Genomic DNA, 18231 nt, shown 5'->3' on the forward strand with positions numbered 1-18231 from the left:
TTCAGTTTTAAAATGTTTTATTTCAGTTTATAAAAAAAAGTATTATGTACAAGACTCAAAGTAAATAGAAAGGCAGCTTTCAATCACAAATGGATGAGACAGTAGTCATTCAAACTCTACTGTGGAAGCATATTTAAGGCACACACCTCAATGTTAGGCATAAATAATTTTAACTATGCAGTCGAAGTTCTGGGTTTTATATCACATCTGCAAATATAAGACCCTGTGGTCAAATTTTAAGATTGGTAAAGTCAATCTGAAACTGCTTATATACTGAGTATAGGCTTTACTATTACAAATACAAGATGTTAACTAACAGAATAGCAGTCCTCAAAGATCTTTGTCCCATGCTTGTACACCAGCAATCTGCTAATTTCCCTTCTTGTAGTTACTCTTCAAATTGTAGTCCTTATGCATTGAGTTCCCTATGCATCTCACCCATCTCCTTTATCTGAAATAGAAGAGAAAAAAATTTTAGGTAATTTTCCAACCTTTTGTTCATCCTGAAAAGTTATTAAAAAAGAGGAAAGCAAGATGAATTATTCAATTTATGAGCCGTATTTGGAAAAAGTAAAAAATGTACTACAAGAAAGCACACACTGAATGCATGACCCAAAGAATTTGGAGGTACGATGGCCAAAGTGACAGGGAAGTAGCAGGTGAGCTAGATCTGTAAGAACGGATACGGGCTTTATTAAATGTATGCCGTTTTTACATCCAGTAAGAATCAATGTATTTTCTATGATCAATCTTTTAATTTTATAGATGAGGACACGGAGTTCAGAATTAGGTGACTTGTACCAGACCACATAGTTAGTTATATAGGCAGAGCTGAGACAAGATGATGGAAACTACCACTGCTGGCAAACATCCTACCATGTGGCATGCATGGAACCAATACTTTATACCAACTACTTTGTTTAATCCTTACAATAGGTCTGTAGTATCATCCCCAGTTTATAGATAAGGAAACATGGAGGCTTAAAGAAGTTAAATAACTTGCCTGCCCAGCTAACAAGTGGTCAGACTCACATCTGTATTACCATACTATAATACACAATACACTGTCATTCCACCTTTCTGTTATGCTTCAGTTCAGGAAGTCTGTCCCCTAGACTTGTGGTCACTAAACCAGGTAAGCCAGATGATCAACTATGATATGGGAAAAAAAGTTATAACTTTCTAGTTCTACTGGATTGTTTTCAGTATTCTTTTACATTTGTGTTTCTTGGTAAGATATTAGTAAAAAGCACATATACAAGTATAAATAAATGCATAAATATGCAAAATGGTGGGTATACTGAAAATGGTATTGACCGGGTTTAGGAACAAGTGTGTTTCACATCCAGTTCCAAGTGACTGACATACTGATGATCTGACAGTCTGTTTCCACACTAATGTACATGACTAGTTAGCATGCAACTGCTCCAGTAGGACATAAACCAAGGTCTTTTATTTATTTATTTATTTATTTAACAGAGAGAAATCACAAGTACACTGAGAGGCAGGCAGAGAGAGAGAGAGAGAGAGAGAAGGAAGCAGGCTCCCTGCTGAGCAGAGAGCCCGATGCTGGATTCGATCCCAGGACCCTGAGATCACGACCTGAGCCGAAGGCAGCGGCTTAACCCACTGAGCCACCCAGGCGCCCCAAACCAAGGTCTTTTTTAATGATTATTTCACTGGCATAGAGAGTAAATCAGGTCATCAGTCACAAGGAGCTTCTCCAACATGAATTCATAGAGTATGCCTCAAAGATTCCACTAAAAGCTGACACTTCAACAAACAGAAATGTAGGCTTCTATCCACTCCTCTGAGGCAAAACTCAGTACTAGCTGGTCTGCTGTGGAACTCATGCAAGAGAATGTAAGCATGGGGCGCCTGGGTGGCTCAGATGGCTAAGGGTCTGCCTTCAGTGCAGGTCATGATCTCAGGCTCCTGAACCCGCATCCTTTCTCCCCATCAGCAGGGAGTCTGTGTGCCCCTCTGCCCACTTATGCTTGCTCTCTCAATAAATAAAATCTTTAAAAAAAAGGGGGGGGGGATGTAAATAATGAAGCACTGACAGACAGTCTCTAACCCTAAGGACTATACTATAAAGGCGCACCAGCATAACTGAGTCCTATCAGTGTCTAGAAAGGTACGGTGATTATCAGGAATAGGAAATTTTAAAAGGGGCTCTTTATATAAAGTAATCCATTTACCTCAGCCTTCTCATACTTTGCCATTCTGTTCTTTCTGGAAATAACCTGAATGGAAAAAAAATGATTACTATTTAAGGACTGTTATCCAAAGAGAAAGTTGATCTAAATTAACACATAAATGCTTTTTCATGGATACAATTCATATCTGAATAAATCTAACTTAAAAAATCTATCCACAGACATTATTTCTTAAATTAAAATTTCCCTACGAAACTAAAAGAAAAAAAAAGCCTACACTTATCATGAGGTACACTATGTACAGAATTGCTGTATCATCATGTTGTACACCTGAAACTAATGTAACACTGAATATTTTATTTAAAAAAAAAAAAAATTGAAAAAAGTTTCAAGACCTCTTTCCCCACAAACCAGAATCTTTTGGAACAACAAAAGGCCTAGCACAACCAGTGAAACCAAAAAACTGCACTGAGAAAACTATGAATAATCTTTAATAAAATCTAACTGCCTGGTAAGCAACTTTGCATTTTCTGTTCCATCCTTATACAAATATATACAAAAGTACATGTGCATGAGTTCTGGGTAAGGGGAGGCAGTCTAAAAAAATGGGATCATACAGTATCATTTCTCTCTTTGCACAGCCTGTATAATCACTGGAACTTTTCCAGATTAAAACTATAGATTATACTAATTTTTTAATTAACTTTATTCCATACCATGGATATTCCACAATCTACTCATCAGTTCTCCTACAAATGTACATATAAATCATTTCCAGATTGATCCTTAATAGCAACACTATAATACATAGCCCTGACCATGCTTCCTATGAACCTGTGCTTTTGTTTCTGCAGGACAATTTGATTTCTAGGATTCTCTCATGTGTTTATTTCCCATCTGGATTTCTTCTGTAAATCCTCTATCCAGGCCTTTTACTATTCTTTAAACTCATTATATGTTATGCTTAACAACCTTTTTCATTTTACGCATCATGAAGATTTTCCCCCAGCCGATCATTGACATTTTTCACTTTCCAGTATCTTTGCCATACAAAATGTTTAATTTCAATTCAGTCAAATATGTGTCTTTTTGTTCATGGATTCCAGATCTCTCCCCTTACTTGCTTCCCTTTACCACTAGATTGTACACACATTTCCTAAATTAATTTTGAGAGTTGTTCTAATTTTTTAACACTTTGGACTATCATCCACCTGGAATTTGGGTTTGAAAATGAGTGCACTGCTCCATGATGTGCCTTTCACACAGGTGGGCAACATGGCCTACCATGGCCAGGGTGAAATAGGAACACACATTTTTTTCCTTCCAGATGGAGAGCCAAGTGTAATTCCACTGAACCTAAAATCCACGTTCTCACATATCCTCAAATCTATTTCTAAATTCTGCTACGCTGTTAAGATTTGTAATGGTGGTGCACCCTTACATTTCTAGAGTAAACCCTGCTGTTACAGGTGGTGCTTCTACTGAAGCACTGCTAAATTCGATTTGCGAATCTTGTTTAGAATCGCTCTTCGTATTTACCACTTCCAATTCTTTCCATGGTAACATTAACTGGGTTCTATTGTTGCATTTCACTGAATGGTCTGGGAGTGTAGGGACTTTGCACTGATGCTAGCAGGACTGACTTGTGGACTGTCTGAGCGAGAGAACTGATGGACATTTGCTGCCCAACAGTCACATAACTGTGAGGGGCTTGGCTACAAGCTTTTCTCAGATTGGCATCCTTTCTTACTTTAGAAAGTGACTGCTTTATAAAAGAGGACCAGATGCAAGAGATTTGTTCACTATATGGAATTATAAAAAATGAAGCTTTTGTTTCATGAACATGTTCAGAACACGCGTGTAGCTCTCTCAAGCTGTCACCTTTTCGTGAAAGAATATGCCGTTAAGAGAAAGTTGACTTGTTCTATACTCACCAGCACAACGATTCCAGCAATAACTGCTAAGGTCACGACCACAATGACAGCAATAATACCAGCTTGTAGACCCTGCATTGAAAATTCAGGTGGTTTTTCATCAACATAGTAAATTGCAGTTCGACTGGGTTCCAAATCCAATTGTTCCCCATTTATTCTCAGGTCCATTCTGTTGGAATGGAACAAGGATTCATCTTTAACCTGTATTGAGAAGGAAAGAAACAATTTAAAATATTTAAGAAAACGCACCATGGGGATGCCTGGGTGGTTCAGTCATTAGGTATCTGCCTTTGGCTCAGGTCATGATCCTTGGGTCCTGGGAGATCGAGTTCCACATCTGGCTCACTGCTCAGCAGGAGCCTGCTTCTCCCTGCTTCTTCCCTTGCTTGTGCTCTCTGACAAATAAATAAAATCTTTAAAAAAAAAAAGAAAGAAAGAAAGAAAAGAAAACCCACCACAGCCACACGTAATTACTTGTCAATTATACACCAAAAGAACTGCTGCCAAAGATTTTTGTAGTTTCAGTGGTAACATTCTCATGTGCTCAAACTTAAAAAAAAACTTTATTGCGGGAAAATTTCCAACATATATGAAAGTAGAAAGAATAGTAACAATGCCCCGTTATCCCTATCATTCTGGATTCAACAATATAAACACGTGGCCAACCTTCTTCAACTCATTCGTCCTTCCATCCTTCCTCTCTCCCTCTCCCCCAGGCCAGTTTATTTTAAAGCAAATACCAGGTTTCATCAGAAAATGGCTCAATAGAATATATTAAAGTTTATTTTTTATAGTAATAAAGTAGGAACAAATTATTTATCTTTTTAAAAAGACTTTAATTTATTTGACAGAGAGAGAGCAAGTAGGCAGAGCTGCAGGCAGAGAGAGAGGGAGAAGTAGGCTCTCTGCTGAGTAGGGAGCACAGTGCAGGGCTTGATCCCAGGACCGTGGGATAATGACCTGAGCTGAAGGCAGCCACTTAGTCGACTGAGCCACCCAGGTGTCCGAAACAAATTATTATTATTATTATTATTTTTTAAAGATTTTACTTGTTTATTTGACAGAGAGAGAGAGCACAAGTAAGCAGAGAGGCAGGCAGAGAGAGAGGGGGAAGCAGGCTCCCCACTGAGCAGAGAGCCTTATGTGGGGCTTGATCCCAGGACCCTGAGATCATGATCCAAGCTGAAGGAAGAGGCCTAACCCACTGAGCCACCCAGGCACCCCCAGAAACAAATTATTTTAATCACACTAGTTCCACATCATTTCTTACTTAACTTCTTGTGCACGGACACCAAAATGGGATATACACACAAACTAAGTAACTATCAAGGATGCAATAGGTCAGAATTATGAGAGAAAATATTCTAGGTAAAAGAATTTGAAAAAAAGGCATAAATATCCAACAGGTCAGAAAGGTGTGTGAGAAAGATGAATGGGTCAGATGAGGGCAAAGTTAATCGCAGCATAAGAACCACAAGGACAAAGTTAATTGCAGCACAAGAACCACTCGGGGAACAGAGGGGTGGCTGATGTGTTAAGTGGAGAAAAAGATGAAGAAAGATCTTCAATCCATTGAGACATGACAGACAACATTACATTTCTAAACACAGGAATAAAACGAAGATTATACTCACATCTTTTTCAAAATAGTAAGCCACATCAGCTATGTCCACATCACTCTGAGTTTTCTGAGATGAATTTTGCATCAGATCAATAGTGATAAGATCATTTTCATACTGCGGGAGAAATGAAAAATGCAAATCATTATCAATACAACCAAAATCATGTAAAAATATGTTTCAAAAATCTGTATATTCAGGGGACGCCTGGGTGGCTCAGTTGGTTAAGCAGCTGCCTTCGGCTCAGGTCATGATCCCAGCGTCCTGGGGTCGAGTCCCACATTGGGCTCCTTGCTCGGCGGGGAGCCTGCTTCTCCCTCTGCCTCTGCCTGCCATTCTGTCTGCCTGTGCTTGCTCTCTCCCCCTTCTCTCTGATAAATAAATAAAATCTTAAAAAAAAAAAATCTGTATATTCAGTTTTTTATTTTCTGTAATCCACACGTGTCAGTGTTCCTTTCCATTAGTAGGTAACTGTAATTCACAAATCTTTAGGAGATTTTAAAATCTACCCAAGGGAAGTCAGCAATACTGGCACCCGAACAGGGACCAGGGCCAGACCAGACCCGATCTATCAGAAATAAAACAGGAGAAGCAGCCCCAACGTGAGTTTTGCACGGCCGTGCCTTTTTCCCGCTGGTGAGTTGTGGGCAGTCACAGGGTATGGGTAATCTAGAGAGCACAAACGATTATCGCCCTTACGTGTGTTTATTGAGAAGGCTCTTGAAGGCGGGAGGAGCAAAAGTCAGTGAGGGCCAACTTATGGAGCTTTTCAAGGTAATTAAAGAACATTGCTCCTGGTTCCCTATATTAGGGACTTTAGATTTACAAACATGGGAAAAAGTAGGTCACGAGTTAAAACTTTCGTATATGAAAGGAAAGCAAATTCCAGTCACTATATGGCCTACTTGGAGCCTCATTCGCTCCGTTTTCGAGCCTTTACAAACCCCTGATTTGGAGAGCGATAACGTTCAGGAGAAACTAAAAAAGAGGAACCTGAACATGCCATCCAGGAGTAGAAAGAAACTATTAAGGCCACCAGAAAGGAATAAAGAGAGGAGGAAACTCCTCCTCTTCCTCCTCCAGTAACAGAACAAAAGGTGCCCATGTCACTGTTGCCGTCAGCTCCGCCGTTCTGTTAAGAAGGCACCCGTTAATGAAAAAGATGGAAAGTACATGCTATCGGCTGTTCAGAAAGGCCTCCTTGAAGCACAGCGAGCGGGAGACCTAGATGCCTTGCCTTTTAATTTCCCGATTATTACAGAACATGTCGCTCCAGGACATGATCCTGACAACCCTAATGGTGTCTATGAGGCCAAGCATGAGCAATTTCCCTTCAAATTGTTGAAGGAACTAAAACAGGCAGTACAAAACTATGGAGCTAATTCTCCATTTACAATGGGAATTATTCAAGGCATCGCATAAGGCAATCAACTTATTCCGATGGATTGGTCATTGCTAGCAAGAACAGTTCTATCTCCAAGTGAGTTCTTGCAGTTCAAAACATGGTGGCAAGATCATGCAGAAATAGCAGCTGCCCATAATAGAGCTCATAACATTCCTATTTCCATGGAACAGCTCATGGGTCTTGGACCATGGGCCCAGGTTCAAGACCAGGTGTTAATGATCAAGCTGTTGAGCAGCTCCAGCCTTGCTGTTTGAGAGCATGGGAGAGAATAGAATCTAAGGGTTATGATAAGTGCTCTTCTTTTCAAAAAGTGGTACAGGGTCCAAGAGAGCCCTATACTGATTTTATCGCAAGATTACAAGAGGCTGTCAGAAGACAGATAAATAATCTTGAGGCTGTGGATACCGTTATGCAACTGTTGGCTTATGAGAATGCTAATTCTGATTGTAAGAAGTTGCTAGCACCCTTTAAACGCAAGGGAACATTGACAGATTATATTAAGCTATGTCAAGGAGAAGGAACAGAGACCTATAGAGCTGATTTGTTAGCTCAAGCAATGGCTGCTCTGACCATAGGGAAATTTAAAGGACAGTGTTTCAACTGTGGGCAAACAGGGCACAAACATTAATCTTACTTTTGGATATCAAAATAGGCCAATATGTATCGGCAATCATTCCAGCTGCCTTGTTCCTGGTGATCAGAGATGGTTGGTGGACCTTCCTACTAATAATTATTTGACTAAAGCTCAGTTACATTTACTCTCCATTAAAGGATTCCAAGCCTACAAATATCGGGGTCCTAGCTATAACGCAGCACCCCCTATTCCCAAATGCAAACCAGCACAGATGTGGTCAGATGAGGGAATTCGCCCTTTATGGAAGGATTGTAGAGCAGCTCACCCCAGTATTGTCATTAATGATTCCTATGGAATTGTATGGGACTGGTCCCCTAAGGGGATGGCAGTCACCAATTGCATTGGGGAACCCTGCTCCCCTCATGGGAAGTTAAAATGGCAAGTTTTTGATGATCCCATTTTACCGCAAACCTTAGCTTCAGGAGATGCACCTCTGATGTGGCTTGGGCAAGGACTTTCTATGCCATCTCCTTTTGTTGATTATCATAAAAGTCAAAAGAATTTATGGAAGGTTACTACTGCTTTAAGTCACGTAAGAGTTTGGAATGGCTCTTACATTCATCAGTCCAATAATTATACATTTTCTTTTTTCCTCATGGATGAAGAATGGGTAAGAGCTTGTGTTAGAGATCCCTATGTTTTTGTTATTGGCAAAATGACTTTTATTCATAGTAATAGAGAAACAGACTGTCTAAACTGTAAGATGTTCACCTGTGTTGGTAAGAATGTTTATAAAGACAATTCTATCATTCTTTTAGCTAGAAGAAGAATAGGCATTTGGCTACCAGTGAAACACCACCGTGTTTGGTAAAATTCTCCCTACGTACATATACTTTTAACAGTATTGAAGAACTGGGTTCCTAGAACAAAAAGATTTGTTGGGTTACTTATAACAGCTATTCTAGGAATTATAGCCATTACTGCTACAGCTACCACTGCAAGAATGGCCTTGCATCAAACTGTACAAACTACACAATTTGTAAAGAAGTGGCATGAGAATGCTAGCAAGGCCTGGAATCAACAAACGTTCATAGATCAAAAATTAGATGAATGTGTCTCTGATTTAGAAACAGCCATGATATAGGAGATGATCTTCAGAATATAAAGCTTACACTTCATATTTTATGTGATTGGAATGTTTCTTCGTTCTGTGTTACTCCCCATGCGTATAATGAATCAGAAGTATCTTGGAGCAAAATTCGTCGACATATTACTAACCATTATGGTAATAATCTAACCTTAGATATTAAATAACTTCAAGATACGATCTCAAGTATTGCTCACTCATCATTACAATCTGTTCCAGGAATGAGTTTTACTCAAAGAATTAATGATATTCTGTCTGATCTAAACCCTTCTACTTGGATCACACAAACTGGTCTCGGTGTTGTAAGTGGATTGATTATTCTTATTGTTGTAATCTTTTTATGCTTAGTCCTCAGAAGCACTCGAAGATCCCTCCAACGACTGAAAAATCAAGAAGCTGCAAAATCAGCTTTTCTACTTCTTCACAAACAAAAGGGGGGAGATGCTGCTGCCCCTCGGAACAATTTGTTACTTAAACTGTAACCCCTGGAGGATTACTAGTTGCCAAGCACATTTAGACATGGCCTTAAAAAATACTGATACTGACAACAGGTCTTTGGGGAGAAGGACGATGTACGACCGTGAAGCTGGGCAGCTGGGGATGCCCGGCTCGCTCAGGGTGGAAGGCTGCCCCTTCACAGAAGCCAGGCAGCGGGGAACGGCTGGCCCACCCAGGGCGGAAGGCCGCCTGCTTCAGGGAAGCAGAGCACACGGGAACGCCCGGTCAGCTCAGGGTGGAACGAAAACCGCCTGCTGCCTGCTTCCCTTTTTTCGTTGTCGCTCCTTTCTCTTCCCAGAAGTGCTCCTTGTTAGATGAGTCCTTTGAATGTGCTTGGTTAACTATAAACTTTATCCTCCTTCTTGCTTGCCTGCAAGATGTGACTAACGTTTGACCTTCATCAATCTTTCTGTTGGCTATTGTTTTCTATCTAATAAAAGTGAGACTGTGGAGTTGCTCGGGGCAGCAGTCCTTTTTGACTGTTGTCCCCTGCTCCCAGTCTTTTGCAGCTGACTTGTTTGTGCCTAATTCTTCTCTCATCGCCGACTGGAAGCGGCAAATACAAATAAAGGTAAAGATGATGCGTATTTTGTTTTCAGAAGAGTATTTTCTTCCCTTGGAAAAAACTTAAAACAAGATATTAAAGTATCTTATTTGAGGACACCTGGGTGGGAGCTTGGTTCTCCCCCTTTTCTGCTTGCCATTCCCCTTGCTTACAGCTCTCTGTCAAATAAATAATTAAATCTTTAAAAAATTTTTTTTTAAATAATGAAGTACCTTATTTGAAAAAAAAAAAAAAAAAACAAAAAAAAAACAATAGGGTGCCTGGCTGGCTCAGTCGGATAGAGCATGCAACTCTTGATCTCAGGGTCATGAGTTCAAGCCTCACACTGGTCAAAGAGCTTACTATAAAAACAAAACATATCTTATGTGGTTAGGACTACTTTAAAAATAAAATGCTAGGGATCCTGGGTGGCTCAGCTGGTTAAGCATCTACCTTTGGCTCAGCGCATGATCTCACAGTCTTGGGACAGAGCCCCACATTGGGCTCCCTGCTCAATGGGGAATCTGCTTCTCCCTCTGTGCTCACTGCGCACTCACTTTCTCAAATAAATAAAATAAAAAAAAATAAAATGCTTAAGAAACGCAATCGAAAATGCAATATGCATTTACCATGTTCTGCTTTTAAGGAGCAGAAAAGTATAGTCCCTCCTGTCCTTAAAAATGACATCAATTTTCTGTCTTGAAAAAGTTCCATCACACCAGGGCACCTGGGTGGCTCAGTGGGTTAAAGCTTTTGCTTTCGGCTCAGGTCATGATCCCAGAGTCCTGAGATGGAGCCCTACATCAGGGTCTCTGCTCAGTAGGGATTCTGCTTCCACCACGCCCCTCTCTGACTATTTGTGAGCTGTCAAATAAATAAATAAAATGTTTAAAAAAATAAAAAAGTTCCATCACATTATTCAAGTATTTTTCAACCAGAGATATTACATTTTCCTTAAGGATGAAACAGGTTTTCAAAGATTATGGAAGGAAAACAAGAAATTTGAATTATTAAGTGTCCTAGGTTTAAACGGTTCTTCAAATGCAGCTTAACCACTATCATAAGTCATACCCCAAGCACTCTATCTCACTAAGTCTCAGCTAAAGCTTTTACTAAAAACAAACATCTTACCAGAATATTTGTGATATATTTTGGATCCAGCTGATAACGAGTTGTGATTATCTCCTTAAGTGCACTGTAAATAATTAAAAAACTGTGTTATTAAAAAATGAATACTACGTAACATTAAGAAGCACTATTTTTTTTAAAGAAGCACTACTTTTTTTTTTTAAGATTTTATTTATTTATTTGACAGAGAGAGATCACAAGTGGGGGGGGGGGGAAGCAGGCTCCCTGCTGAGAGGAGAGCCCAGATGCAGGGCTCGATCCCAGGACCCTGAGATCATGACCTGAGCCGATGGCAGAGGCTTTAACCCACTGAGCTACCCAGGCGCTCCAAGAAGCACTACTTTTTAACTAAGCAGGTAGTTCAAGCTCTAGAACTGTCATTAATCAAACTCGTTTTAAAAATGTTATGCCAGGGGCACCTGGGTGGCTCAGTGGGTTAAAGCCTCTGCTTTCAGCTCAGGTCATGATCCCAGGGTCCTGGGATCGAGCCCCACATTGGGCTCTCTGCTCAGCAGGGAGCCTGCTTCCCCCCCTCTCTCTGCCTGCCTCTCTGCGTACTTGTGATCCCTCTCTGTCAAATAAATAAATAAAATCTTAAAAAAAAAAAAATGTTATGCCAGGGGCACCTGGGTGGCTCAGTGGGTTAAGCCTCTGCCTTTGGCTCAGGTTATGATCTCGGGGTCCTGGGATTGAGCCCCATATCGGGCTCTCTGCTCAGCAGGGAGCCTGCTTCCTCCTCTCTCTCTGCATACTTATGATCTCTCTCTGTCAAATAAATAAATGAACAAAAATCTTACAAACAAAACAAAACATCCCGTTATGCCATTTTGCAACTAACAGTGATGCTAAAACTGCCGAGTTACAGTTTGATAAAAAACTATATTTTATTTAGGGCTCCTGGGTGGCTCAGTTGGTTAAGCAACTGCCTTCAGCTCCTGTCGCAATCCTGGAGTGCTGGGATCAAGTTCCACATTGGGCTCCCCGCTGTGCAGGGAGTCTGCTTCTCCCACTGACCTATCTCTCTCGCCCTCTCTCTCTCAAATAAATAAATAAAATCTTTAAAAAAAAAAAAAAAAGAAAAGAAAAACAGGATATTCAAACAGGAACCTAGTTCTGCTCACAGATTATAATTATTAATTACAAAGAGGTGAGGCACCTTGGTGGCTCGGTTCAACGTCTGCCCTCAGCTCAGGTCATGATCCCAGGGTCCTGGGATTAACCCGTGTCAGGTTCCCTGTTCTGCAGGGTGTCTGCTTCTCCCTGTGCCCCTCTCCCTGCTTGTGCACACTCTTTCTCTCTTTCAAATAAATATAATCTTTTTTAAAAATTAAAAAAAAATTATTACAAAGAAGTAACCAGTAACTCTACATTACAAACCTGATAGATACCTCCTTAACCACAGTTAACATCACTAATAAAGAAACAAGAAGACATCATGTGCTTCCTGATGTGAAGTACTAAGAAGGACACATGATCACTTAACGAAGTTTTTCTGTCAAAAATGCTTAGCCTGGATTTAATTATGAGGAAACATCAGGTAAATCCAAATCTGAGGGACAGCCTATGAAATCATCTGCCTATACTCTTCAACAGTATCAACACCATGAAGAGGTGAAGGACTAAGAAAGGCCAAGACCGTGTTCCATATTAAAAGAGACTAAAGCATCACAACAACTAAATCCATAACATGATCTTAGATTGGGTTCTGGATGAAAGGGGGAAAAAATTACCATCAAGATCAATGTTGGGAAAAATGATGCAATAGGGTATAACATTAAATCTCCTGAATCTGGTAACTGTAGAGTGGTTATATAACAGAGTGCCTTCTGGGGAGCCTGGCTGGCTGAGTTGGTAGAGCATGCGACTCTTATCTTGGGGTTGTGAGTTCAAGTCCCACATTGGGCTTAGAGATTACAAGAAAGAGAAAGAAAGAAAAGAAAAAAAAGAGTGTCTTTTATTCCTAAGGAAAGATACACTGAAGCATTTAGCTATAAAGGGACAAGTCTACAACTTGTTCTCAGAGGATTCTGGGAAAAAAATATTAATACATGTTTAGGGAGATATACAAAATACACATCAACATAAAAAGAAAATGGGGCAAAATGTTCATTGATGACTCTGAGTGGAGAGTACCTTAGGAATCTGTACTATTCTTGCAACTCTATTTCAAAATAAGGTTAAAAACATTATAGTATACTATTATTTTTTCATAAACACAAAGAAGTATAAGACTTGTTTTAGTTTCTCTAATGGCTTAGAATGAAAACCTGAATACCACCTGTGCATATATAATGCACCTAACAGTACGTACGTTCTCAAACTTTCTATATCATAAGGTGTTTCTCTTGTTTTGTGCTTCAGTTCAATGATGATCCAGCTGTAAGGTAAAAATACAGTATTTTATGACTATAACAACTCAGCCTTTTATAGTATTTTCCTAATAAGCTAACAGCAAAATTCCCAAGTGGAATTCCAGTACAATCAACAAAAAAAGATTCATGCAATAGGTTTGCCCTTCATTTCTTCCTTGGCCCCCACACATTGCTCATAAAGCACTCATCCAGGAGAAAACACCCTTTTGAACACATCAACTCTGGCTTTGGGCCACCATATTCAAGGTCATGTAAAGTCAAGGCTTAGCCGGTCATGCTAGGCCACATTCATGGGAAGAGGCAAAAAGGCACTGAGAGAAAGAGAAAAGTGACCATGAGGCTCCAGAAGACTAAAGGAGAGAGTGCCTTTCTAGGTGTGGATGACTTTCCAGCTCTAGCCACTTTTAATAAAGCCTCTTTTGTTTAAGCTAGCTTGAGTGTGGTTCTGTTCCTTTTTACTGTATAAAATAAATTCTATTAATTTTTATTTAAATTCTAGTTCATTAACACACAGCGCAACACTGGTTTTAGGGGCAACCCTATCTCGTTTTAAAACACAATAAATGAGTAAATATATAAACAACTTAAGCTTTTCACATACACTAACACTAATTGAACTTTCAAATCTGAGGGGTGTTATGGAAAAAGAGGAAAACCATGTTTAGTATACTACCACAAGGAAAATTTTTTAAGTAAGAAAAACATATTGCTAGTGAAGGGTCTATAACAAACTGGTGACATCAGTTCTGTGGAGGTAAACTGGGTAGTTGGGGGAGGGGTTGAGATAAAATGGAAACTGTATACATACCCTTTCCTCTCTTTTGAATTCTAAACCACCAAGTCATATTACATATTCAAAAATAAATTTACTTAAACAAATCTGAAAAGTATGAAAACAAGAATATGAGAGCCCGACTCACTAGGTCCGCACTCGTTCGGAGCAGGATATTTCCTCCTCATTATCTTTATCTGTTCTTCGGACCCCTGCAGTGTTCACACACCAGCACGTGGTGGTGCCATTGCACTGCTTGGCTTTAAAGAGCCCCTTCTCGTCACAGTCAGGATCATAGAGCCCATCATTATTCTGGAAAGCCCCCTCAGGTCTCACTCTTCTCCCAGACTTTGAGCTGGTCATTTCCGCCTTCATCACCAAACATTTGGTTGCCACTGTAAAGAAACTTTAATGTCACACTGAAAAGGAACTGCAGTTTTATGCTTAAGGAAAAAAAATTTAATTTGGGGTGCCTGGGTGGCTCAGTCATTATGCATATGCCTAGAGCCCAGCATTGGGCTCCTTGCTCAGTGGGAGGCCTACCTCTCCCTCTCCCACTCCCCATCCCTGCTTGTATTCCCTCTTTCTCTCTGTCAAATATATAAAATCTTAAAAAAATTGAACTCCTAACTCCCAGAGCCAAAGATTATTGCCGACTTACATGTTCCCATGTCCACTTTTTAAATTTTAAGACGCTTCAGCTACGAGATGATTTTGACAAAATAATATGATTCAAATTTGAGCCCCCAAAATGCTTCTTGACTTGAGATACATAAATTTAAAAAGGCTGGGTCAAAATACAATTTAAAGGCAATGAGGATATTCTACTCACGTTTTGAGCAAATGACGGAATTTTGTGCACCAAGCGAAGTACACTCACACTGACCGTGTGCGTTCAAAGAGCAGTTTGTGGTCAGTTTATAGTTTTCACAGACACATGCTAGATAAATTAAAAAAACAAAATCCCTTTTTACAATGTGAATCCGACTATGAACTCTGGTGTCTCAGCTAAATTACACTCTAACAATAATGCCTAAGTTACAGAGCCACAAAGCCTTAAAATGTTTTATTTTTCAGCTGTAATTTGAGTGGCTGATACTGTGGTGAATGGTTTGTATATATATATATATTCTACAGGAACATAGTCTAATTTGCATGCATGCCCATCTCGATTTTTTTAAGCCTTCCAAAAATCAGATTCAGCTCTGTCTCCATGATGACACTCCAGTCTCAGATCCTTCCGTCCCCAGGTACTGCTAGACAAACCCTTGCCTGTTAGCTACTGACTCTTCCTGAAAATCAACAATTACAATTCTGAGATCTGGAATAACTCACATTTCCTCCCTCCTCTCAGCCCGTTTCCTTAAAAAGAGATGCTTGCTTTTGAGCTTAATGGTAACACGGCCAACCCTTGGACAATTTTGTGTCTTGGAAAAATTATACTTTCACGTGCACTTGGGGGCACTTTGGTTTGTGGCCTTCCTAACCAAATTAAATCCTAGTATCCAACTTCAAAAGTGATATTACACAGCTTATCTTGGATAGTAATGCCAGTTTAATAGTTATCTTTGGGCACCTGGGTGGCTCAGTTGGTTAAAGCAACTGCTTTCTGCTGGGGTCATGGTCCCAAAATCCTGGGATCGAGAGTCCCACCCAACATCAGGCTCCCAGCTCAGGGGGAAGTCTACTTCTCCCTCTCCCTCTGCCCCTCCATCTGCTCCTTCTCTCTCTCTCTCAAATAAATAAAATCTTTAAAAAAAAAAAAAAAGGTTTTATCTTTAACTACCTCAAAAGTTCGTTTTAACTTCAAAATAGCAAGTCCCCCTAATTCATTCTAATTGTTAGCTAAGAGAACACAATAACAACAAAAACCAATGTGACAAACCAAAGAATTTTTATACTGCTTCATGTCAAGTTGGCTTTAGTTATTCCCTGTTTAAGTTATAATTAATATGAACCACCTATATAATCCGTCCAGCACTAAACTCAGTATTGGGATCACAAAAGGAGACAGTGGCTGTCCTCAGGGAGTTAAAGCCTTATGCAGCACTTTAATGTATAGAGGCTCAAAAGCCACCTTTTCATGTCCAAGGGATGTGAAATTTAAAACAGACCAATCAGGTATAGATTTTTCTGAACCTAGAGCAACTACTATCACTTTAAAGCAATTTAAGATTAAGTACTTAGACCTGGACTGGAGCTAGAGAAACAGGAGTTGATTACACGCATTATTTTGAAAGTGTAATGAATTAGACTCATGCTCTGTTGGTGAAGGTTTCCTTTCCAGAAAGCTCTGGCCAATTGCCACTCTATCTCTGGCCACCGTCTCACAAAAAAAAAAAAAAAAAAAAAGTCAAGAGATGGCAGACAAGATGTTTATTCCAAACTAAGAAAACCGTGATCAAACCACATGTCCATTATGGGGATAGGAGCGCGGCGACCTTCCACACCAGAGATTGTCCCGTCACCACTTACACTGTGGTTTCCAAGACTAAAAGAAACGGAAAACTCTAGATGTTATGTGGGACTAAAAACACATATACGCACACAAGATATAGAACTGTGTTTCCGTCTAGGGCAATGTTTACAGCAATGTCTAAAAGAAAAACATACTGGAATTGATAATGGGATTCTCTTCAAGTGCTGGGATTGTGGGTTTGTTTTGGTTTTGGCTTTTACTCTTTACACATACCGGTATTTCTGGGTTCCCTACAGTAAACTTGGCATTACCTACAACATGCTTAAAAAAGGGGAAACACCCCCACTCACACGACAGGTTGTGAAGGCCCAGGACTAGCCTCCGCGCGCAGGTGCGTAGCGGCCCCGGCGGCCTCCCTGCAGCCACCTGTCCCGCCTTCGAGACCCACATCCGGGGCCGCCAACTCCCGCTCCTGGCGCCTGCTAGTTTCCGCCCGCTAGGACCCCAAGCGTGCGCCCAGGCCGGCGGAGGTAGGCGCGCACAGACGGCGCCGGAAAGTCCCTGGACATGGCCACTCGGTTCCCTGCCTGCCCCGCGCCCCTGCTCCGGGCCACCTTCTTGGAGAGCGGTGCAAAGCGGCGAAATGTGGCGGCTCCCTCGCGGCCGTGCGAGCGGGCGCCTTCCCGCCGCTCCCGCGCGCAGAGGGGCCTGGGCTGGGGCAGCCGCGCGCGGTCCGTTCCAGACGGGCAGGCGCGGCCGGCCGCCCCTTCACCACCATCTCCGCCTCGGATGCCGAGGAGCGTCCCCGCCCGGCCCAAGCCCAGAGCTCTGTTCCTTACCTTTCTGAGCCACGGCCACCGCCACGGTGGCCGCCGCGAACAGAAGCCCGAACGCGAGGACCTGGGGACGCGCCATACTGCGCGCGCGTCGTCGAGAGGGGTGCGAGGCGGGCTGGGGGCTCGCGGGAAGGCGCGCGGAGGGAGCGGGGCGCCGGGAGCCCACTGGCAGGCCGCGGACGCGCGGGACCGCGTCGGAAGTACCGCGGCCAGGTGGTGCAGGGAGGACGGTGCGAGCTCGCCGAGGCACTGCGCACTCTGCAGACGCGGCGGGGCGGAGCAAACCTGCCCGACCTGGCGGCCCCGCCTCCCGGGCCCGGCCCCAGGCTGCTCACCTCCGCCCGCCGGTCCCCGCGGTGAGTCACCGCCTGGGGACAGGCGGGCGGGCGGGAGCAAGCGCTCCTCCCCCACACCCGGCGCGGCCGTTGGGGCGGCACCCCTCCCCAGGTGTGAGCGAGCGGCGCCCAGCCCCGCGCGGCCGGCAGGTGCTTCCTCCTGCGGCAGCCCGTGGGGGCTGGAAGGACGGTGGGCTGCGACTGTGACGGTTGGCAAGGACCGTTGGTGGCCACGGAGAAAAACGGAGTCTTCCTTTTACCAGAGGAAGCACACGACGTTGCACCTGGAAGAAATGGGGACCCAAGGAAAGAGAGGTCTGGGAAGAGGAAGGTGGAAGCTGAAATGGAGGAATACAAAGGGAAGCGGGAATACCATCCCAACCACAATAAAAAAAAAAAAGTCGACCTTTGAGCTTCACCTGGCGACCATACTCCTTTGAAACTAGAAAAGAGAACTCTTCCTGGCTTCCGGGGTGTGTGTGTGCGGGG

At 42.0% G+C, this 18231-nt stretch overlaps 1 protein-coding gene across 1 annotated transcript; it reads right to left on the reverse strand.

Annotated features, from left to right (window-relative positions):
* On the reverse strand, nucleotides 1-17971 carry EPCAM (epithelial cell adhesion molecule). The gene is made up of 9 exons (XM_082746907.1): nucleotides 17411-17971; nucleotides 14985-15092; nucleotides 14301-14547; nucleotides 13320-13385; nucleotides 11012-11075; nucleotides 5728-5829; nucleotides 4094-4294; nucleotides 2202-2246; nucleotides 1-451 (listed from the first exon to the last, which is right to left on the reverse strand). Exons 1-9 carry the CDS (start codon nucleotides 17484-17486, stop codon nucleotides 410-412), a joined length of 951 nt encoding a protein of 316 aa, XP_082603033.1. The 5' UTR covers nucleotides 17487-17971; the 3' UTR covers nucleotides 1-409.
* Between the last annotated feature and the right edge of the window lie 260 nt (nucleotides 17972-18231).

Source organism: Mustela nivalis (genome assembly GCF_964662115.1).
Source record: "Mustela nivalis genome assembly, chromosome: 8".
NCBI lineage: Eukaryota > Metazoa > Chordata > Mammalia > Carnivora > Mustelidae > Mustela > Mustela nivalis.